We start from the raw sequence: 20,944 nt of genomic DNA, 5'->3' as shown, positions 1-20,944 counted from the left end.
GTCGTCCTGAAATGGACAGAGGCCCTCAGAGGGGGACACTGGCGCGTGCTGAGCTATCGTCCTGGGGTTTCGGGGAAACAATGCATGAGTGGCTGGGCCAGTCAGAGGTGGACAAGGTCCACACGGAGGAGGGAGCCTGGGGGCCCGGGGGAAAAGTGGACAGCCTTCCACTCTGGCGGTGGCCCCACGCCCCTGGTTCTAGAAGGTCCTCAGGGGCGTGGAGGTGACCCCCCTCGCTGGCACATGCCTCAGGCCTCCCCCCCCCCGCCTCGATTTCCCCAAGGCCAAGGGGGACTCTCTCCACCTTCGAGGATGACCCCATGCAAGCCCGAAAATGGGTAGACACAAGTGAGCGGAGAGCATGATTTCTGAATGACAAGGAGGACGGTTTATTGGGAGTTGACAGGTGCAGGAGGAAGGGCTGGGCTGGACCAGGGTCGCGGGGGGAGACCCTCGCGGGGGTCCTGTGGCTCCAGGCCCCTGAGGGTGGGGGCCCAGGGACCTAGGCGCACTCGGAGGGCGTCACTGTCTTCTCCACAATGGTCCCCTCGTGGGTGACCTGGCAGGTGAAGCCGCTGGAAGATTTCCAGTCACTGGCGGACAGGGCCAGGTAGCTGCTGGCCGCGTACTTGTTGTTGCTCTGTTTCGAGGGCTTGGTGGTCTCCACGCCCTGGGTGACGGTGGTGCCGCCTGCCTTCCAGGTCACCGTCACGGCGCCCGGGTAGAAGTCACTTATTAGACACACCAGGGTGGCCTTGTTGGTGCCGAGCTCCTCAGAGGAGGGCGGGAAGAGGTTGACCGTGGGAGCGGCCTTGGGCTGACCTGGGGGTCGGGGAGAGACGGGAGGTCGTTGGCTCAGTGTCCATCAGGGGAATCCCCTGTGCAGGCGATGGGGACACAGAGTCCCAGGCTGAGCCTTGTCCCCCTGAGGTCAGGTCAGCCACAGGTGGGGTCACTCACCTTGCGTCCGAGCATCTCAGAGCCCGAAGCCCGGAGCTGGGGGCCTGCTGAAGTCTCCAGCTCCTCCTCAGGCTCCCATGTCCTCACCCTCCCAGCCTCGCTCCCTCGTGCTGCCTGGAGCCTAACCCGACCGAGGTGCCCTCTTCCCTCGGCAGGTCTGTCGGTCCCGGGCATCTGTCTGTCGGAGACCACCCCCCCGCCCCCGTCCGAGGTCTTCCTAGGGGAGGACATTTCTGTCCCCTCTTGAGCCTCTCCGCCCTTTCAGGGAGGGGGCACAGGCTCCCCGATGCCACCGTCACCACAGCCCCGACCCCACCGCCCACAGAGGACCGTGTCCAGGGCTGCCAGGGGGCAGGGGCCTTGGGTCCTGGGGCGGGATGCCGGCCAGGCCCCCAGATGAGGGTTTTGGGTGTCAGTGCATTTTCTGTGCTGAGCCTGGGTCTGCGTCTGTGTCTGTTCGGAGGGCCCCTTGTTCAGGGAAGTTGTGCGGAACCCAGTATAACTGCCAGGATCAAGCATCTGCCTGGCGGGGGCCTCTATCTGTCAGCTGCCCCTGTGAGGAGACCCTCCCCGCCCACCTGGGGCGCTTGCTCTGGGGTGTCCTCCCTGCTGGGAGCACGAGGGGGACCCAGCCCGCGGAGGCCACGTTCTCAAGGGACACTCCCTGCCTCCCTCACTGCAAGTCCCTAGGCCCAGGGGCCCCTCAGTCCCTCAGGGTCCTCACAAGGACCCTGAGCCCACAGGGCCCAGGAGGAGTCCCCGGCACCGTCCGCCCCCTCCCAGCGCCCTTGTCACCTCCCTGGACCTGGTGTCCCCGCCTGAACTCCCCACGCCCAGTCCTCAGTCCCTCCTTGTCCTCAGACCCCAGGGCTGCAGGCTCTGAGTGAGGAGCTTTGCTCCCAGGGTCCCTGGGGCAAGGGTTCCTTGGGCAGCGCCCTTGGGTCTCAGAGCCTGGCCCTGGACTAGCAGCCTCCATGTCTGCCCTTAGCTGGACCCTGTGTCAAGAGGGCGGGTCGGGCTGGAGGGGCTGAGGAGCCTGGCCTAGGGGCCTCCTCTTCGGACCCCACCGAGGTTCAGACCTCAGCCCCAGTCGGAGGAGAACGGAGAGAAGATCGACCCAGATTTCACTCGGATCCCCAAGGAGGAGAGAAAAGGGGAGACTCACCGAGGACGGTCAGATGGGTCCCACCGCCGAAGGGAACACACAGTGATACAGCCTCAAACATAAACCTCCTGCCCCCTCCACCCCCCACCCCAGGCCACCTGCATCTGGCTGGAGGCTCACAGGCTGCCCCTGCCACGGGGGCTGGTCTGGGTCTGGGAGGGTGAGGGGGGTGCCCTCTCCCCACCTGCACCTTCACCCGTGGGAAGGGGGGAGCCGTCCAAGCCCAGGCAGAGGAGGGGCAGCAGGGAGGTCTGAGTGTCCCCGCCTGTCCCAGGCCCCTTCCTCTCCGGGTCAGCAGCTTGGAGAGATCCTGATGGGAGAGTGAGGAGCCCTTCAGGGCACGGGGGGGATGGAGCAGTGTCGTCTGCAGAGGGGACCCCCAAGAGTTCTAGACACTCCACTCGGCCTCGAGGCACAGCTACCGTGGCCATCTCTGCAATAGCGTGTGTGCCTGCGTGCGTGCATGCGTGTTTGTGTGTGTGTGTGTGTGTGTGTGTGTGTGTGTGTGTGTCTCACAGGGCAGCTGTGGGATCCTGAGGGAGCGCCTAGGACAAGGTCCCGCATCCCATGCTGAGCTCCTCCAAGTGCATCATTTCCCAGGCAGACCCATGGCGGAATCCCAGAGGCAGAACCTGGACTTGGAGGTCCCGAGGCCTATGGACACTTGGACGTTAGGCAGTGGTGGTGGGGCCAGGCGTGGGCTGGCTTCTGAGGGGTCGGGGAGAGCAGAGATCTGGCGTTGTCCCAGGGGCCTTGCTGCATCTGGGACCTCGGGACACACGCGGGTGGAAGGCTACCTGAGGGGACCGAGGGATGAGGGAGCAGGGTCTCGGGATGGAGGGCCCTGTGGTGCGTGTGACAGGGAGGGCCTGGGGAAGGGGCAGAGGGTGGTGTCCCCGGGGCGGTCGGAGCTGGCTGTGCCCCTAAGGATGGGGCTGGGGGTGGGGCTCTAGGACGTGGTGAGTGGGCGTGAGCAGAGTGGTCACGCTGTACATGCGGGTCGTCCTGAAATGGACAGAGGCCCTCAGAGGGGGACACTGGCGCGTGCTGAGCTATCGTCCTGGGGTTTCGGGGAAACAATGCATGAGTGGCTGGGCCAGTCAGAGGTGGACAAGGTCCACACGGAGGAGGGAGCCTGGGGGCCCGGGGGAAAAGTGGACAGCCTTCCACTCTGGCGGTGGCCCCACGCCCCTGGTTCTAGAAGGTCCTCAGGGGCGTGGAGGTGACCCCCCTCGCTGGCACATGCCTCAGGCCTCCCCCCCCCCGCCTCGATTTCCCCAAGGCCAAGGGGGACTCTCTCCACCTTCGAGGATGACCCCATGCAAGCCCGAAAATGGGTAGACACAAGTGAGCGGAGAGCATGATTTCTGAATGACAAGGAGGACGGTTTATTGGGAGTTGACAGGTGCAGGAGGAAGGGCTGGGCTGGACCAGGGTCGCGGGGGGAGACCCTCGCGGGGGTCCTGTGGCTCCAGGCCCCTGAGGGTGGGGGCCCAGGGACCTAGGCGCACTCGGAGGGCGTCACTGTCTTCTCCACAATGGTCCCCTCGTGGGTGACCTGGCAGGTGAAGCCGCTGGAAGATTTCCAGTCACTGGCGGACAGGGCCAGGTAGCTGCTGGCCGCGTACTTGTTGTTGCTCTGTTTCGAGGGCTTGGTGGTCTCCACGCCCTGGGTGACGGTGGTGCCGCCTGCCTTCCAGGTCACCGTCACGGCGCCCGGGTAGAAGTCACTTATTAGACACACCAGGGTGGCCTTGTTGGTGCCGAGCTCCTCAGAGGAGGGCGGGAAGAGGTTGACCGTGGGAGCGGCCTTGGGCTGACCTGGGGGTCGGGGAGAGACGGGAGGTCGTTGGCTCAGTGTCCATCAGGGGAATCCCCTGTGCAGGCGATGGGGACACAGAGTCCCAGGCTGAGCCTTGTCCCCCTGAGGTCAGGTCAGCCACAGGTGGGGTCACTCACCTTGCGTCCGAGCATCTCAGAGCCCGAAGCCCGGAGCTGGGGGCCTGCTGAAGTCTCCAGCTCCTCCTCAGGCTCCCATGTCCTCACCCTCCCAGCCTCGCTCCCTCGTGCTGCCTGGAGCCTAACCCGACCGAGGTGCCCTCTTCCCTCGGCAGGTCTGTCGGTCCCGGGCATCTGTCTGTCGGAGACCACCCCCCCGCCCCCGTCCGAGGTCTTCCTAGGGGAGGACATTTCTGTCCCCTCTTGAGCCTCTCCGCCCTTTCAGGGAGGGGGCACAGGCTCCCCGATGCCACCGTCACCACAGCCCCGACCCCACCGCCCACAGAGGACCGTGTCCAGGGCTGCCAGGGGGCAGGGGCCTTGGGTCCTGGGGCGGGATGCCGGCCAGGCCCCCAGATGAGGGTTTTGGGTGTCAGTGCATTTTCTGTGCTGAGCCTGGGTCTGCGTCTGTGTCTGTTCGGAGGGCCCCTTGTTCAGGGAAGTTGTGCGGAACCCAGTATAACTGCCAGGATCAAGCATCTGCCTGGCGGGGGCCTCTATCTGTCAGCTGCCCCTGTGAGGAGACCCTCCCCGCCCACCTGGGGCGCTTGCTCTGGGGTGTCCTCCCTGCTGGGAGCACGAGGGGGACCCAGCCCGCGGAGGCCACGTTCTCAAGGGACACTCCCTGCCTCCCTCACTGCAAGTCCCTAGGCCCAGGGGCCCCTCAGTCCCTCAGGGTCCTCACAAGGACCCTGAGCCCACAGGGCCCAGGAGGAGTCCCCGGCACCGTCCGCCCCCTCCCAGCGCCCTTGTCACCTCCCTGGACCTGGTGTCCCCGCCTGAACTCCCCACGCCCAGTCCTCAGTCCCTCCTTGTCCTCAGACCCCAGGGCTGCAGGCTCTGAGTGAGGAGCTTTGCTCCCAGGGTCCCTGGGGCAAGGGTTCCTTGGGCAGCGCCCTTGGGTCTCAGAGCCTGGCCCTGGACTAGCAGCCTCCATGTCTGCCCTTAGCTGGACCCTGTGTCAAGAGGGCGGGTCGGGCTGGAGGGGCTGAGGAGCCTGGCCTAGGGGCCTCCTCTTCGGACCCCACCGAGGTTCAGACCTCAGCCCCAGTCGGAGGAGAACGGAGAGAAGATCGACCCAGATTTCACTCGGATCCCCAAGGAGGAGAGAAAAGGGGAGACTCACCGAGGACGGTCAGATGGGTCCCACCGCCGAAAATATTACACAGTGATACAGCCTCAAACATAAACCTCCTGCCCCCTCCACCCCCCACCCCAGGCCACCTGCATCTGGCTGGAGGCTCACAGGCTGCCCCTGCCACGGGGGCTGGTCTGGGTCTGGGAGGGTGAGGGGGGTGCCCTCTCCCCACCTGCACCTTCACCCGTGGGAAGGGGGGAGCCGTCCAAGCCCAGGCAGAGGAGGGGCAGCAGGGAGGTCTGAGTGTCCCCGCCTGTCCCAGGCCCCTTCCTCTCCGGGTCAGCAGCTTGGAGAGATCCTGATGGGAGAGTGAGGAGCCCTTCAGGGCACGGGGGGGATGGAGCAGTGTCGTCTGCAGAGGGGACCCCCGAGAGTTCTAGACACTCCACTCGGCCTCGAGGCACAGCTACCGTGGCCATCTCTGCAATAGCGTGTGTGCCTGCGTGCGTGCATGCGTGTTTGTGTGTGTGTGTGTGTGTGTGTGTGTGTGTGTGTGTGTGTGTGTCTCACAGGGCAGCTGTGGGATCCTGAGGGAGCGCCTAGGACAAGGTCCCGCATCCCATGCTGAGCTCCTCCAAGTGCATCATTTCCCAGGCAGACCCATGGCGGAATCCCAGAGGCAGAACCTGGACTTGGAGGTCCCGAGGCCTATGGACACTTGGACGTTAGGCAGTGGTGGTGGGGCCAGGCGTGGGCTGGCTTCTGAGGGGTCGGGGAGAGCAGAGATCTGGCGTTGTCCCAGGGGCCTTGCTGCATCTGGGACCTCGGGACACACGCGGGTGGAAGGCTACCTGAGGGGACCGAGGGATGAGGGAGCAGGGTCTCGGGATGGAGGGCCCTGTGGTGCGTGTGACAGGGAGGGCCTGGGGAAGGGGCAGAGGGTGGTGTCCCCGGGGCGGTCGGAGCTGGCTGTGCCCCTAAGGATGGGGCTGGGGGTGGGGCTCTAGGACGTGGTGAGTGGGCGTGAGCAGAGTGGTCACGCTGTACATGCGGGTCGTCCTGAAATGGACAGAGGCCCTCAGAGGGGGACACTGGCGCGTGCTGAGCTATCGTCCTGGGGTTTCGGGGAAACAATGCATGAGTGGCTGGGCCAGTCAGAGGTGGACAAGGTCCACACGGAGGAGGGAGCCTGGGGGCCCGGGGGAAAAGTGGACAGCCTTCCACTCTGGCGGTGGCCCCACGCCCCTGGTTCTAGAAGGTCCTCAGGGGCGTGGAGGTGACCCCCCTCGCTGGCACATGCCTCAGGCCTCCCCCCCCCCGCCTCGATTTCCCCAAGGCCAAGGGGGACTCTCTCCACCTTCGAGGATGACCCCATGCAAGCCCGAAAATGGGTAGACACAAGTGAGCGGAGAGCATGATTTCTGAATGACAAGGAGGACGGTTTATTGGGAGTTGACAGGTGCAGGAGGAAGGGCTGGGCTGGACCAGGGTCGCGGGGGGAGACCCTCGCGGGGGTCCTGTGGCTCCAGGCCCCTGAGGGTGGGGGCCCAGGGACCTAGGCGCACTCGGAGGGCGTCACTGTCTTCTCCACAATGGTCCCCTCGTGGGTGACCTGGCAGGTGAAGCCGCTGGAAGATTTCCAGTCACTGGCGGACAGGGCCAGGTAGCTGCTGGCCGCGTACTTGTTGTTGCTCTGTTTCGAGGGCTTGGTGGTCTCCACGCCCTGGGTGACGGTGGTGCCGCCTGCCTTCCAGGTCACCGTCACGGCGCCCGGGTAGAAGTCACTTATTAGACACACCAGGGTGGCCTTGTTGGTGCCGAGCTCCTCAGAGGAGGGCGGGAAGAGGTTGACCGTGGGAGCGGCCTTGGGCTGACCTGGGGGTCGGGGAGAGACGGGAGGTCGTTGGCTCAGTGTCCATCAGGGGAATCCCCTGTGCAGGCGATGGGGACACAGAGTCCCAGGCTGAGCCTTGTCCCCCTGAGGTCAGGTCAGCCACAGGTGGGGTCACTCACCTTGCGTCCGAGCATCTCAGAGCCCGAAGCCCGGAGCTGGGGGCCTGCTGAAGTCTCCAGCTCCTCCTCAGGCTCCCATGTCCTCACCCTCCCAGCCTCGCTCCCTCGTGCTGCCTGGAGCCTAACCCGACCGAGGTGCCCTCTTCCCTCGGCAGGTCTGTCGGTCCCGGGCATCTGTCTGTCGGAGACCACCCCCCCGCCCCCGTCCGAGGTCTTCCTAGGGGAGGACATTTCTGTCCCCTCTTGAGCCTCTCCGCCCTTTCAGGGAGGGGGCACAGGCTCCCCGATGCCACCGTCACCACAGCCCCGACCCCACCGCCCACAGAGGACCGTGTCCAGGGCTGCCAGGGGGCAGGGGCCTTGGGTCCTGGGGCGGGATGCCGGCCAGGCCCCCAGATGAGGGTTTTGGGTGTCAGTGCATTTTCTGTGCTGAGCCTGGGTCTGCGTCTGTGTCTGTTCGGAGGGCCCCTTGTTCAGGGAAGTTGTGCGGAACCCAGTATAACTGCCAGGATCAAGCATCTGCCTGGCGGGGGCCTCTATCTGTCAGCTGCCCCTGTGAGGAGACCCTCCCCGCCCACCTGGGGCGCTTGCTCTGGGGTGTCCTCCCTGCTGGGAGCACGAGGGGGACCCAGCCCGCGGAGGCCACGTTCTCAAGGGACACTCCCTGCCTCCCTCACTGCAAGTCCCTAGGCCCAGGGGCCCCTCAGTCCCTCAGGGTCCTCACAAGGACCCTGAGCCCACAGGGCCCAAGAGGAGTCCCCGGCACCGTCCGCCCCCTCCCAGCGCCCTTGTCACCTCCCTGGACCTGGTGTCCCCGCCTGAACTCCCCACGCCCAGTCCTCAGTCCCTCCTTGTCCTCAGACCCCAGGGCTGCAGGCTCTGAGTGAGGAGCTTTGCTCCCAGGGTCCCTGGGGCAAGGGTTCCTTGGGCAGCGCCCTTGGGTCTCAGAGCCTGGCCCTGGACTAGCAGCCTCCATGTCTGCCCTTAGCTGGACCCTGTGTCAAGAGGGCGGGTCGGGCTGGAGGGGCTGAGGAGCCTGGCCTAGGGGCCTCCTCTTCGGACCCCACCGAGGTTCAGACCTCAGCCCCAGTCGGAGGAGAACGGAGAGAAGATCGACCCAGATTTCACTCGGATCCCCAAGGAGGAGAGAAAAGGGGAGACTCACCGAGGACGGTCAGATGGGTCCCACCGCCGAAAATATTACACAGTGATACAGCCTCAAACATAAACCTCCTGCCCCCTCCACCCCCCACCCCAGGCCACCTGCATCTGGCTGGAGGCTCACAGGCTGCCCCTGCCACGGGGGCTGGTCTGGGTCTGGGAGGGTGAGGGGGGTGCCCTCTCCCCACCTGCACCTTCACCCGTGGGAAGGGGGGAGCCGTCCAAGCCCAGGCAGAGGAGGGGCAGCAGGGAGGTCTGAGTGTCCCCGCCTGTCCCAGGCCCCTTCCTCTCCGGGTCAGCAGCTTGGAGAGATCCTGATGGGAGAGTGAGGAGCCCTTCAGGGCACGGGGGGGATGGAGCAGTGTCGTCTGCAGAGGGGACCCCCAAGAGTTCTAGACACTCCACTCGGCCTCGAGGCACAGCTACCGTGGCCATCTCTGCAATAGCGTGTGTGCCGGCGTGCGTGCATGCGTGTTTGTGTGTGTGTGTGTGTGTGTGTGTGTGTGTGTGTGTGTGTGTGTGTCTCACAGGGCAGCTGTGGGATCCTGAGGGAGCGCCTAGGACAAGGTCCCGCATCCCATGCTGAGCTCCTCCAAGTGCATCATTTCCCAGGCAGACCCATGGCGGAATCCCAGAGGCAGAACCTGGACTTGGAGGTCCCGAGGCCTATGGACACTTGGACGTTAGGCAGTGGTGGTGGGGCCAGGCGTGGGCTGGCTTCTGAGGGGTCGGGGAGAGCAGAGATCTGGCGTTGTCCCAGGGGCCTTGCTGCATCTGGGACCTCGGGACACACGCGGGTGGAAGGCTACCTGAGGGGACCGAGGGATGAGGGAGCAGGGTCTCGGGACGGAGGGCCCTGTGGTGCGTGTGACAGGGAGGGCCTGGGGAAGGGGCAGAGGGTGGTGTCCCCGGGGCGGTCGGAGCTGGCTGTGCCCCTAAGGATGGGGCTGGGGGTGGGGCTCTAGGACGTGGTGAGTGGGCGTGAGCAGAGTGGTCACGCTGTACATGCGGGTCGTCCTGAAATGGACAGAGGCCCTCAGAGGGGGACACTGGCGCGTGCTGAGCTATCGTCCTGGGGTTTCGGGGAAACAATGCATGAGTGGCTGGGCCAGTCAGAGGTGGACAAGGTCCACACGGAGGAGGGAGCCTGGGGGCCCGGGGGAAAAGTGGACAGCCTTCCACTCTGGCGGTGGCCCCACGCCCCTGGTTCTAGAAGGTCCTCAGGGGCGTGGAGGTGACCCCCCTCGCTGGCACATGCCTCAGGCCTCCCCCCCCCCGCCTCGATTTCCCCAAGGCCAAGGGGGACTCTCTCCACCTTCGAGGATGACCCCATGCAAGCCCGAAAATGGGTAGACACAAGTGAGCGGAGAGCATGATTTCTGAATGACAAGGAGGACGGTTTATTGGGAGTTGACAGGTGCAGGAGGAAGGGCTGGGCTGGACCAGGGTCGCGGGGAGACCCTCGCGGGGGTCCTGTGGCTCCAGGCCCCTGAGGGTGGGGGCCCAGGGACCTAGGCGCACTCGGAGGGCGTCACTGTCTTCTCCACAATGGTCCCCTCGTGGGTGACCTGGCAGGTGAAGCCGCTGGAAGATTTCCAGTCACTGGCGGACAGGGCCAGGTAGCTGCTGGCCGCGTACTTGTTGTTGCTCTGTTTCGAGGGCTTGGTGGTCTCCACGCCCTGGGTGACGGTGGTGCCGCCTGCCTTCCAGGTCACCGTCACGGCGCCCGGGTAGAAGTCACTTATTAGACACACCAGGGTGGCCTTGTTGGTGCCGAGCTCCTCAGAGGAGGGCGGGAAGAGGTTGACCGTGGGAGCGGCCTTGGGCTGACCTGGGGGTCGGGGAGAGACGGGAGGTCGTTGGCTCAGTGTCCATCAGGGGAATCCCCTGTGCAGGCGATGGGGACACAGAGTCCCAGGCTGAGCCTTGTCCCCCTGAGGTCAGGTCAGCCACAGGTGGGGTCACTCACCTTGCGTCCGAGCATCTCAGAGCCCGAAGCCCGGAGCTGGGGGCCTGCTGAAGTCTCCAGCTCCTCCTCAGGCTCCCATGTCCTCACCCTCCCAGCCTCGCTCCCTCGTGCTGCCTGGAGCCTAACCCGACCGAGGTGCCCTCTTCCCTCGGCAGGTCTGTCGGTCCCGGGCATCTGTCTGTCGGAGACCACCCCCCCGCCCCCGTCCGAGGTCTTCCTAGGGGAGGACATTTCTGTCCCCTCTTGAGCCTCTCCGCCCTTTCAGGGAGGGGGCACAGGCTCCCCGATGCCACCGTCACCACAGCCCCGACCCCACCGCCCACAGAGGACCGTGTCCAGGGCTGCCAGGGGGCAGGGGCCTTGGGTCCTGGGGCGGGATGCCGGCCAGGCCCCCAGATGAGGGTTTTGGGTGTCAGTGCATTTTCTGTGCTGAGCCTGGGTCTGCATCTGTGTCTGTTCGGAGGGCCCCTTGTTCAGGGAAGTTGTGCGGAACCCAGTATAACTGCCAGGATCAAGCATCTGCCTGGCGGGGGCCTCTATCTGTCAGCTGCCCCTGTGAGGAGACCCTCCCCGCCCACCTGGGGCGCTTGCTCTGGGGTGTCCTCCCTGCTGGGAGCACGAGGGGGACCCAGCCCGCGGAGGCCACGTTCTCAAGGGACACTCCCTGCCTCCCTCACTGCAAGTCCCTAGGCCCAGGGGCCCCTCAGTCCCTCAGGGTCCTCACAAGGACCCTGAGCCCACAGGGCCCAGGAGGAGTCCCCGGCACCGTCCGCCCCCTCCCAGCGCCCTTGTCACCTCCCTGGACCTGGTGTCCCCGCCTGAACTCCCCACGCCCAGTCCTCAGTCCCTCCTTGTCCTCAGACCCCAGGGCTGCAGGCTCTGAGTGAGGAGCTTTGCTCCCAGGGTCCCTGGGGCAAGGGTTCCTTGGGCAGCGCCCTTGGGTCTCAGAGCCTGGCCCTGGACTAGCAGCCTCCATGTCTGCCCTTAGCTGGACCCTGTGTCAAGAGGGCGGGTCGGGCTGGAGGGGCTGAGGAGCCTGGCCTAGGGGCCTCCTCTTCGGACCCCACCGAGGTTCAGACCTCAGCCCCAGTCGGAGGAGAACGGAGAGAAGATCGACCCAGATTTCACTCGGATCCCCAAGGAGGAGAGAAAAGGGGAGACTCACCGAGGACGGTCAGATGGGTCCCACCGCCGAAAATATTACACAGTGATACAGCCTCAAACATAAACCTCCCGCCCCCTCCACCCCCCACCCCAGGCCACCTGCATCTGGCTGGAGGCTCACAGGCTGCCCCTGCCACGGGGGCTGGTCTGGGTCTGGGAGGGTGAGGGGGGTGCCCTCTCCCCACCTGCACCTTCACCCGTGGGAAGGGGGGAGCCGTCCAAGCCCAGGCAGAGGAGGGGCAGCAGGGAGGTCTGAGTGTCCCCGCCTGTCCCAGGCCCCTTCCTCTCCGGGTCAGCAGCTTGGAGAGATCCTGATGGGAGAGTGAGGAGCCCTTCAGGGCACGGGGGGGATGGAGCAGTGTCGTCTGCAGAGGGGACCCCCAAGAGTTCTAGACACTCCACTCGGCCTCGAGGCACAGCTACCGTGGCCATCTCTGCAATAGCGTGTGTGCCTGCGTGCGTGCATGCGTGTTTGTGTGTGTGTGTGTGTGTGTGTGTCTCACAGGGCAGCTGTGGGATCCTGAGGGAGCGCCTAGGACAAGGTCCCGCATCCCATGCTGAGCTCCTCCAAGTGCATCATTTCCCAGGCAGACCCATGGCGGAATCCCAGAGGCAGAACCTGGACTTGGAGGTCCCGAGGCCTATGGACACTTGGACGTTAGGCAGTGGTGGTGGGGCCAGGCGTGGGCTGGCTTCTGAGGGGTCGGGGAGAGCAGAGATCTGGCGTTGTCCCAGGGGCCTTGCTGCATCTGGGACCTCGGGACACACGCGGGTGGAAGGCTACCTGAGGGGACCGAGGGATGAGGGAGCAGGGTCTCGGGACGGAGGGCCCTGTGGTGCGTGTGACAGGGAGGGCCTGGGGAAGGGGCAGAGGGTGGTGTCCCCGGGGCGGTCGGAGCTGGCTGTGCCCCTAAGGATGGGGCTGGGGGTGGGGCTCTAGGACGTGGTGAGTGGGCGTGAGCAGAGTGGTCACGCTGTACATGCGGGTCGTCCTGAAATGGACAGAGGCCCTCAGAGGGGGACACTGTCGCGTGCTGAGCTATCGTCCTGGGGTTTCGGGGAAACAATGCATGAGTGGCTGGGCCAGTCAGAGGTGGACAAGGTCCACACGGAGGAGGGAGCCTGGGGGCCCGGGGGAAAAGTGGACAGCCTTCCACTCTGGCGGTGGCCCCACGCCCCTGGTTCTAGAAGGTCCTCAGGGGCGTGGAGGTGACCCCCCTCGCTGGCACATGCCTCAGGCCTCCCCCCCCCGCCTCGATTTCCCCAAGGCCAAGGGGGACTCTCTCCACCTTCGAGGATGACCCCATGCAAGCCCGAAAATGGGTAGACACAAGTGAGCGGAGAGCATGATTTCTGAATGACAAGGAGGACGGTTTATTGGGAGTTGACAGGTGCAGGAGGAAGGGCTGGGCTGGACCAGGGTCGCGGGGAGACCCTCGCGGGGGTCCTGTGGCTCCAGGCCCCTGAGGGTGGGGGCCCAGGGACCTAGGCGCACTCGGAGGGCGTCACTGTCTTCTCCACAATGGTCCCCTCGTGGGTGACCTGGCAGGTGAAGCCGCTGGAAGATTTCCAGTCACTGGCGGACAGGGCCAGGTAGCTGCTGGCCGCGTACTTGTTGTTGCTCTGTTTCGAGGGCTTGGTGGTCTCCACGCCCTGGGTGACGGTGGTGCCGCCTGCCTTCCAGGTCACCGTCACGGCGCCCGGGTAGAAGTCACTTATTAGACACACCAGGGTGGCCTTGTTGGTGCCGAGCTCCTCAGAGGAGGGCGGGAAGAGGTTGACCGTGGGAGTGGCCTTGGGCTGACCTGGGGGTCGGGGAGAGACGGGAGGTCGTTGGCTCAGTGTCCATCAGGGGAATCCCCTGTGCAGGCGATGGGGACACAGAGTCCCAGGCTGAGCCTTGTCCCCCTGAGGTCAGGTCAGCCACAGGTGGGGTCACTCACCTTGCGTCCGAGCATCTCAGAGCCCGAAGCCCGGAGCTGGGGGCCTGCTGAAGTCTCCAGCTCCTCCTCAGGCTCCCATGTCCTCACCCTCCCAGCCTCGCTCCCTCGTGCTGCCTGGAGCCTAACCCGACCGAGGTGCCCTCTTCCCTCGGCAGGTCTGTCGGTCCCGGGCATCTGTCTGTCGGAGACCACCCCCCCGCCCCCGTCCGAGGTCTTCCTAGGGGAGGACATTTCTGTCCCCTCTTGAGCCTCTCCGCCCTTTCAGGGAGGGGGCACAGGCTCCCCGATGCCACCGTCACCACAGCCCCGACCCCACCGCCCACAGAGGACCGTGTCCAGGGCTGCCAGGGGGCAGGGGCCTTGGGTCCTGGGGCGGGATGCCGGCCAGGCCCCCAGATGAGGGTTTTGGGTGTCAGTGCATTTTCTGTGCTGAGCCTGGGTCTGCGTCTGTGTCTGTTCGGAGGGCCCCTTGTTCAGGGAAGTTGTGCGGAACCCAGTATAACTGCCAGGATCAAGCATCTGCCTGGCGGGGGCCTCTATCTGTCAGCTGCCCCTGTGAGGAGACCCTCCCCGCCCACCTGGGGCGCTTGCTCTGGGGTGTCCTCCCTGCTGGGAGCACGAGGGGGACCCAGCCCGCGGAGGCCACGTTCTCAAGGGACACTCCCTGCCTCCCTCACTGCAAGTCCCTAGGCCCAGGGGCCCCTCAGTCCCTCAGGGTCCTCACAAGGACCCCGAGCCCACAGGGCCCAGGAGGAGTCCCCGGCACCGTCCGCCCCCTCCCAGCGCCTTTGTCACCTCCCTGGACCTGGTGTCCCCGCCTGAACTCCCCACGCCCAGTCCTCAGTCCCTCCTTGTCCTCAGACCCCAGGGCTGCAGGCTCTGAGTGAGGAGCTTTGCTCCCAGGGTCCCTGGGGCAAGGGTTCCTTGGGCAGCGCCCTTGGGTCTCAGAGCCTGGCCCTGGACTAGCAGCCTCCATGTCTGCCCTTAGCTGGACCCTGTGTCAAGAGGGCGGGTCGGGCTGGAGGGGCTGAGGAGCCTGGCCTAGGGGCCTCCTCTTCGGACCCCACCGAGGTTCAGACCTCAGCCCCAGTCGGAGGAGAACGGAGAGAAGATCGACCCAGATTTCACTCGGATCCCCAAGGAGGAGAGAAAAGGGGAGACTCACCGAGGACGGTCAGATGGGTCCCACCGCCGAAAATATTACACAGTGATACAGCCTCAAACATAAACCTCCCGCCCCCTCCACCCCCCACCCCAGGCCACCTGCATCTGGCTGGAGGCTCACAGGCTGCCCCTGCCACGGGGGCTGGTCTGGGTCTGGGAGGGTGAGGGGGGTGCCCTCTCCCCACCTGCACCTTCACCCGTGGGAAGGGGGGAGCCGTCCAAGCCCAGGCAGAGGAGGGGCAGCAGGGAGGTCTGAGTGTCCCCGCCTGTCCCAGGCCCCTTCCTCTCCAGGTCAGCAGCTTGGAGAGATCCTGATGGGAGAGTGAGGAGCCCTTCAGGGCACGGGGGGGATGGAGCAGTGTCGTCTGCAGAGGGGACCCCCGAGAGTTCTAGACACTCCACTCGGCCTCGAGGCACAGCTACCGTGGCCATCTCTGCAATAGCGTGTGTGCCGGCGTGCGTGCATGCGTGTTTGTGTGTGTGTGTGTGTGTGTGTGTGTGTGTGTGTGTGTGTGTGTGTCTCACAGGGCAGCTGTGGGATCCTGAGGGAGCGCCTAGGACAAGGTCCCGCATCCCATGCTGAGCTCCTCCAAGTGCATCATTTCCCAGGCAGACCCATGGCGGAATCCCAGAGGCAGAACCTGGACTTGGAGGTCCCGAGGCCTATGGACACTTGGACGTTAGGCAGTGGTGGTGGGGCCAGGCGTGGGCTGGCTTCTGAGGGGTCGGGGAGAGCAGAGATCTGGCGTTGTCCCAGGGGCCTTGCTGCATCTGGGACCTCGGGACACACGCGGGTGGAAGGCTACCTGAGGGGACCGAGGGATGAGGGAGCAGGGTCTCGGGACGGAGGGCCCTGTGGTGCGTGTGACAGGGAGGGCCTGGGGAAGGGGCAGAGGGTGGTGTCCCCGGGGCGGTCGGAGCTGGCTGTGCCCCTAAGGATGGGGCTGGGGGTGGGGCTCTAGGACGTGGTGAGTGGGCGTGAGCAGAGTGGTCACGCTGTACATGCGGGTCGTCCTGAAATGGACAGAGGCCCTCAGAGGGGGACACTGTCGCGTGCTGAGCTATCGTCCTGGGGTTTCGGGGAAACAATGCATGAGTGGCTGGGCCAGTCAGAGGTGGACAAGGTCCACACGGAGGAGGGAGCCTGGGGGCCCGGGGGAAAAGTGGACAGCCTTCCACTCTGGCGGTGGCCCCACGCCCCTGGTTCTAGAAGGTCCTCAGGGGCGTGGAGGTGACCCCCCTCGCTGGCACATGCCTCAGGCCTCCCCCCGCCCCCCTCGATTTCCCCAAGGCCAAGGGGGACTCTCTCCACCTTCGAGGATGACCCCATGCAAGCCCGAAAATGGGTAGACACAAGTGAGCGGAGAGCATGATTTCTGAATGACAAGGAGGACGGTTTATTGGGAGTTGACAGGTGCAGGAGGAAGGGCTGGGCTGGACCAGGGTCGCGGGGAGACCCTCGCGGGGGTCCTGTGGCTCCAGGCCCCTGAGGGTGGGGGCCCAGGGACCTAGGCGCACTCGGAGGGCGTCACTGTCTTCTCCACAATGGTCCCCTCGTGGGTGACCTGGCAGGTGAAGCCGCTGGAAGATTTCCAGTCACTGGCGGACAGGGCCAGGTAGCTGCTGGCCGCGTACTTGTTGTTGCTCTGTTTCGAGGGCTTGGTGGTCTCCACGCCCTGGGTGACGGTGGTGCTGCCTGCCTTCCAGGTCACCGTCACGGCGCCCGGGTAGAAGTCACTTATTAGACACACCAGGGTGGCCTTGTTGGTGCCGAGCTCCTCAGAGGAGGGCGGGAAGAGGTTGACCGTGGGAGTGGCCTTGGGCTGACCTGGGGGTCGGGGAGAGACGGGAGGTCGTTGGCTCAGTGTCCATCAGGGGAATCCCCTGTGCAGGCGATGGGGACACAGAGTCCCAGGCTGAGCCTTGTCCCCCTGAGGTCAGGTCAGCCACAGGTGGGGTCACTCACCTTGCGTCCGAGCATCTCAGAGCCCGAAGCCCGGAGCTGGGGGCCTGCTGAAGTCTCCAGCTCCTCCTCAGGCTCCCATGTCCTCACCCTCCCAGCCTCGCTCCCTCGTGCTGCCTGGAGCCTAACCCGACCGAGGTGCCCTCTTCCCTCGGCAGGTCTGTCGGTCCCGGGCATCTGTCTGTCGGAGACCACCCCCCCGCCCCCGTCCGAGGTCTTCCTAGGGGAGGACATTTCTGTCCCCTCTTGAGCCTCTCCGCCCTTTCAGGGAGGGGGCACAGGCTCCCCGATGCCACCGTCACCACAGCCCCGACCCCACCGCCCACAGAGGACCGTGTCCAGGGCTGCCAGGGGGCAGGGGCCTTGGGTCCTGGGGCGGGATGCCGGCCAGGCCCCCAGATGAGGGTTTTGGGTGTCAGTGCATTTTCTGTGCTGAGCCTGGGTCTGCGTCTGTGTCTGTTCGGAGGGCCCCTTGTTCAGGGAAGTTGTGCGGAACCCAGTATAACTGCCAGGATCAAGCATCTGCCTGGCGGGGGCCTCTATCTGTCAGCTGCCCCTGTGAGGAGACCCTCCCCGCCCACCTGGGGCGCTTGCTCTGGGGTGTCCTCCCTGCTGGGAGCACGAGGGGGACCCAGCCCGCGGAGGCCACGTTCTCAAGGGACACTCCCTGCCTCCCTCACTGCAAGTCCCTAGGCCCAGGGGCCCCTCAGTCCCTCAGGGTCCTCACAAGGACCCCGAGCCCACAGGGCCCAGGAGGAGTCCCCGGCACCGTCCGCCCCCTCCCAGCGCCTTTGTCACCTCCCTGGACCTGGTGTCCCCGCCTGAACTCCCCACGCCCAGTCCTCAGTCCCTCCTTGTCCTCAGACCCCAGGGCTGCAGGCTCTGAGTGAGGAGCTTTGCTCCCAGGGTCCCTGGGGCAAGGGTTCCTTGGGCAGCGCCCTTGGGTCTCAGAGCCTGGCCCTGGACTAGCAGCCTCCATGTCTGCCCTTAGCTGGACCCTGTGTCAAGAGGGCGGGTCGGGCTGGAGGGGCTGAGGAGCCTGGCCTAGGGGCCTCCTCTTCGGACCCCACCGAGGTTCAGACCTCAGCCCCAGTCGGAGGAGAACGGAGAGAAGATCGACCCAGATTTCACTCGGATCCCCAAGGAGGAGAGAAAAGGGGAGACTCACCGAGGACGGTCAGATGGGTCCCACCGCCGAAGGGAACACACAGTGATACAGCCTCAAACATAAACCTCCCGCCCCCTCCACCCCCCACCCCAGGCCACCTGCATCTGGCTGGAGGCTCACAGGCTGCCCCTGCCACGGGGGCTGGTCTGGGTCTGGGAGGGTGAGGGGGGTGCCCTCTCCCCACCTGCACCTTCACCCGTGGGAAGGGGGGAGCCGTCCAAGCCCAGGCAGAGGAGGGGCAGCAGGGAGGTCTGAGTGTCCCCGCCTGTCCCAGGCCCCTTCCTCTCCAGGTCAGCAGCTTGGAGAGATCCTGATGGGAGAGTGAGGAGCCCTTCAGGGCACGGGGGGGATGGAGCAGTGTCGTCTGCAGAGGGGACCCCCGAGAGTTCTAGACACTCCACTCGGCCTCGAGGCACAGCTACCGTGGCCATCTCTGCAATAGCGTGTGTGCCGGCGTGCGTGCATGCGTGTTTGTGTGTGTGTGTGTGTGTGTGTGTGTGTGTGTGTCTCACAGGGCAGCTGTGGGATCCTGAGGGAGCGCCTAGGACAAGGTCCCGCATCCCATGCTGAGCTCCTCCAAGTGCATCATTTCCCAGGCAGACCCATGGCGGAATCCCAGAGGCAGAACCTGGACTTGGAGGTCCCGAGGCCTATGGACACTTGGACGTTAGGCAGTGGTGGTGGGGCCAGGCGTGGGCTGGCTTCTGAGGGGTCGGGGAGAGCAGAGATCTGGCGTTGTCCCAGGGGCCTTGCTGCATCTGGGACCTCGGGACACACGCGGGTGGAAGGCTACCTGAGGGGACCGAGGGATGAGGGAGCAGGGTCTCGGGACGGAGGGCCCTGTGGTGCGTGTGACAGGGAGGGCCTGGGGAAGGGGCAGAGGGTGGTGTCCCCGGGGCGGTCGGAGCTGGCTGTGCCCCTAAGGATGGGGCTGGGGGTGGGGCTCTAGGACGTGGTGAGTGGGCGTGAGCAGAGTGGTCACGCTGTACATGCGGGTCGTCCTGAAATGGACAGAGGCCCTCAGAGGGGGACACTGTCGCGTGCTGAGCTATCGTCCTGGGGTTTCGGGGAAACAATGCATGAGTGGCTGGGCCAGTCAGAGGTGGACAAGGTCCACACGGAGGAGGGAGCCTGGGGGCCCGGGGGAAAAGTGGACAGCCTTCCACTCTGGCGGTGGCCCCACGCCCCTGGTTCTAGAAGGTCCTCAGGGGCGTGGAGGTGACCCCCCTCGCTGGCACATGCCTCAGGCCTCCCCCCGCCCCCCTCGATTTCCCCAAGGCCAAGGGGGACTCTCTCCACCTTCGAGGATGACCCCATGCAAGCCCGAAAATGGGTAGACACAAGTGAGCGGAGAGCATGATTTCTGAATGACAAGGAGGACGGTTTATTGGGAGTTGACAGGTGCAGGAGGAAGGGCTGGGCTGGACCAGGGTCGCGGGGAGACCCTCGCGGGGGTCCTGTGGCTCCAGGCCCCTGAGGGTGGGGGCCCAGGGACCTAGGCGCACTCGGAGGGCGTCACTGTCTTCTCCACAATGGTCCCCTCGTGGGTGACCTGGCAGGTGAAGCCGCTGGAAGATTTCCAGTCACTGGCGGACAGGGCCAGGTAGCTGCTGGCCGCGTACTTGTTGTTGCTCTGTTTCGAGGGCTTGGTGGTCTCCACGCCCTGGGTGACGGTGGTGCCGCCTGCCTTCCAGGTCACCGTCACGGCGCCCGGGTAGAAGTCACTTATTAGACACACCAGGGTGGCCTTGTTGGTGCCGAGCTCCTCAGAGGAGGGCGGGAAGAGGTTGACCGTGGGAGCGGCCTTGGGCTGACCTGGGGGTCGGGGAGAGACGGGAGGTCGTTGGCTCAGTGTCCATCAGGGGAATCCCCTGTGCAGGCGATGGGGACACAGAGTCCCAGGCTGAGCCTTGTCCCCCTGAGGTCAGGTCAGCCACAGGTGGGGTCACTCACCTTGCGTCCGAGCATCTCAGAGCCCGAAGCCCGGAGCTGGGGGCCTGCTGAAGTCTCCAGCTCCTCCTCAGGCTCCCATGTCCTCACCCTCCCAGCCTCGCTCCTTCGTGCCGCCCTGGTGGTTAAACCCCAGTCCAGGCCTCCTGTTTGAGCTGTAGCCGACAGTTGTATTCTGGAGGCAGCTGCTCCTGCTTTTGGGGCCCTTCCTGCTGGTCACCCCAAGACCAGCCACCTCCCCCACAGAGAATGTTGGGCAATCCTTGATTCTCCAAGGGCACGGGGAAACAGCCCCCACCGACAAAGGTGACTTTCCCTGCATAACAGAGTGCAGGACTGCTAGGAAAGTCATGAGAACCACTTAACCTAAGGCGGTGAACTGAGTCTCGCTGCCGGAAAAATACCACGCTGACTGAGGCTCGAACAAAACCCCATTGGGCTAGCACCTGAGTCCTGTTCCCTGGGGCCGGGCTGGAGCAGGAACCAGATGGGCGTTTCGGGCACAGGGTTGCAGCAGGTAGGGCTGTGTCCTGGTGTTGCTTGGACGGGTAGCTAGCCCACCAGAGGCCAGTGCAGCCCTGGGCGGGCCCATGGTCTGGAGGTGTCCCCATGCCCAGGCCCACGTCCGAGGCAGGCATGACCCACGCCTTGGAGTCACCCAGTGTGTGACCCCGCCCCCCATTCTGAGACTGTCCTGATGGAGATGCTGAGAGCTACATGCCCTTAGGTGGCCATGTGGTGATGGACAATGAGTCCTTACCTGGCTCAGACCCTCCTGACCACTCCTGGCCTCATTTTAGGGACTCTGAAGGTTTCTTCCCCCACAATTTCCTGCAGACAGCTTCCTTCCTGGGCCTGTGGACACTAGATTATTCCTGACCCCTGGTGCCTCCATGTGGAAACCCCCTACACCATTGTCTCCACCCACTGAGACAGTTCAGTTCCTGTCCTTTCATGAAGCCTTCTCTGCTCTCTCAGATCACTGTCTTTCTGTCCATCTCTTTGTCCTTCTGTCCATCCATCCATCATCCATTTATCCATCATCTTCCATCCATCCATTCATCCATCATCCATCATCCATCCATCTGTCCAACAATGTCTTCCAAGCACCCATATGCTGGGCACCGTTTCATGTCAGGACATGTGCAGGAGCCCTCTCCTTCCCACCCTCAACTCCTGGAAATCTCTCAGGTCAAGGCCAACAAGGCCCTCATCCCAGTGAAGTTGGAGATCCCTCTCTGTCCCTTG

The 20,944-nt window shown here is 64.9% G+C and overlaps 2 protein-coding genes, 1 pseudogene and 3 gene segments (V, D, J or C); all 6 read right to left on the bottom strand.

The window, feature by feature from the left end:
• Window positions 1-365: 365 nt before the first annotated feature.
• Window positions 366-2,279, bottom strand: LOC146396660 (Ig lambda chain C region-like). The segment is given in 2 exon segments: window positions 366-822; window positions 2,126-2,279. Coding segments are annotated over 2 exon segments (381 nt in total).
• A 1,210-nt stretch (window positions 2,280-3,489) lies between these two features.
• Window positions 3,490-5,403, bottom strand: LOC146396659 (Ig lambda chain C region-like). The segment is given in 2 exon segments: window positions 3,490-3,946; window positions 5,250-5,403. Coding segments are annotated over 2 exon segments (381 nt in total).
• A 1,216-nt stretch (window positions 5,404-6,619) lies between these two features.
• Window positions 6,620-20,944, bottom strand: part of LOC100152327 (immunoglobulin lambda-like polypeptide 5) — a 199,812-nt gene continuing 185,487 nt past the window's right edge. The window contains 2 exon segments of the mRNA NM_001243319.1: window positions 6,620-7,076; window positions 17,747-17,784. Coding sequence (NP_001230248.1) covers window positions 6,757-7,076; window positions 17,747-17,784 — 358 coding nt within the window. The 3' untranslated portion in view covers window positions 6,620-6,756.
• Window positions 9,752-11,663, bottom strand: LOC146396658 (Ig lambda chain C region-like). The segment is given in 2 exon segments: window positions 9,752-10,206; window positions 11,510-11,663. Coding segments are annotated over 2 exon segments (381 nt in total).
• The window catches only part of LOC146396656 (immunoglobulin lambda-1 light chain-like), a 31,861-nt gene continuing 23,775 nt past the window's right edge, over window positions 12,859-20,944 (bottom strand). Inside the window, exons 3-4 of the mRNA XM_084993854.1 lie at window positions 14,617-14,651; window positions 12,859-13,313 (exon numbers count right to left, since the gene is read on the bottom strand). Of these exons, the coding sequence (XP_084849980.1) occupies window positions 12,994-13,313; window positions 14,617-14,651 (355 nt within the window). The 3' untranslated portion in view covers window positions 12,859-12,993. The remainder of the gene's footprint in view (window positions 13,314-14,616; window positions 14,652-20,944) is intronic.
• On the bottom strand, window positions 19,107-20,334 carry LOC146396657 (Ig lambda chain C region pseudogene; annotated as a pseudogene). Its single transcript, XR_014826904.1, has 3 exons — window positions 20,258-20,334; window positions 19,700-19,814; window positions 19,107-19,604 (listed from the first exon to the last, which is right to left on the bottom strand). The product of XR_014826904.1 is annotated as an Ig lambda chain C region pseudogene (transcript).

This window comes from Sus scrofa, chromosome 14 (genome assembly GCF_054392235.1).
Source record: "Sus scrofa isolate SSC_HxYL_T2T_F1_AM1 chromosome 14, Sscrofa_HxYL_maternal_Yorkshire_Landrace_v2.0, whole genome shotgun sequence".
Classification (NCBI taxonomy): Eukaryota; Metazoa; Chordata; class Mammalia; order Artiodactyla; family Suidae; genus Sus; species Sus scrofa.
Note: the sequence above shows the minus strand (reverse complement) of the source record. Positions and strands in the feature narration are given on the sequence as shown.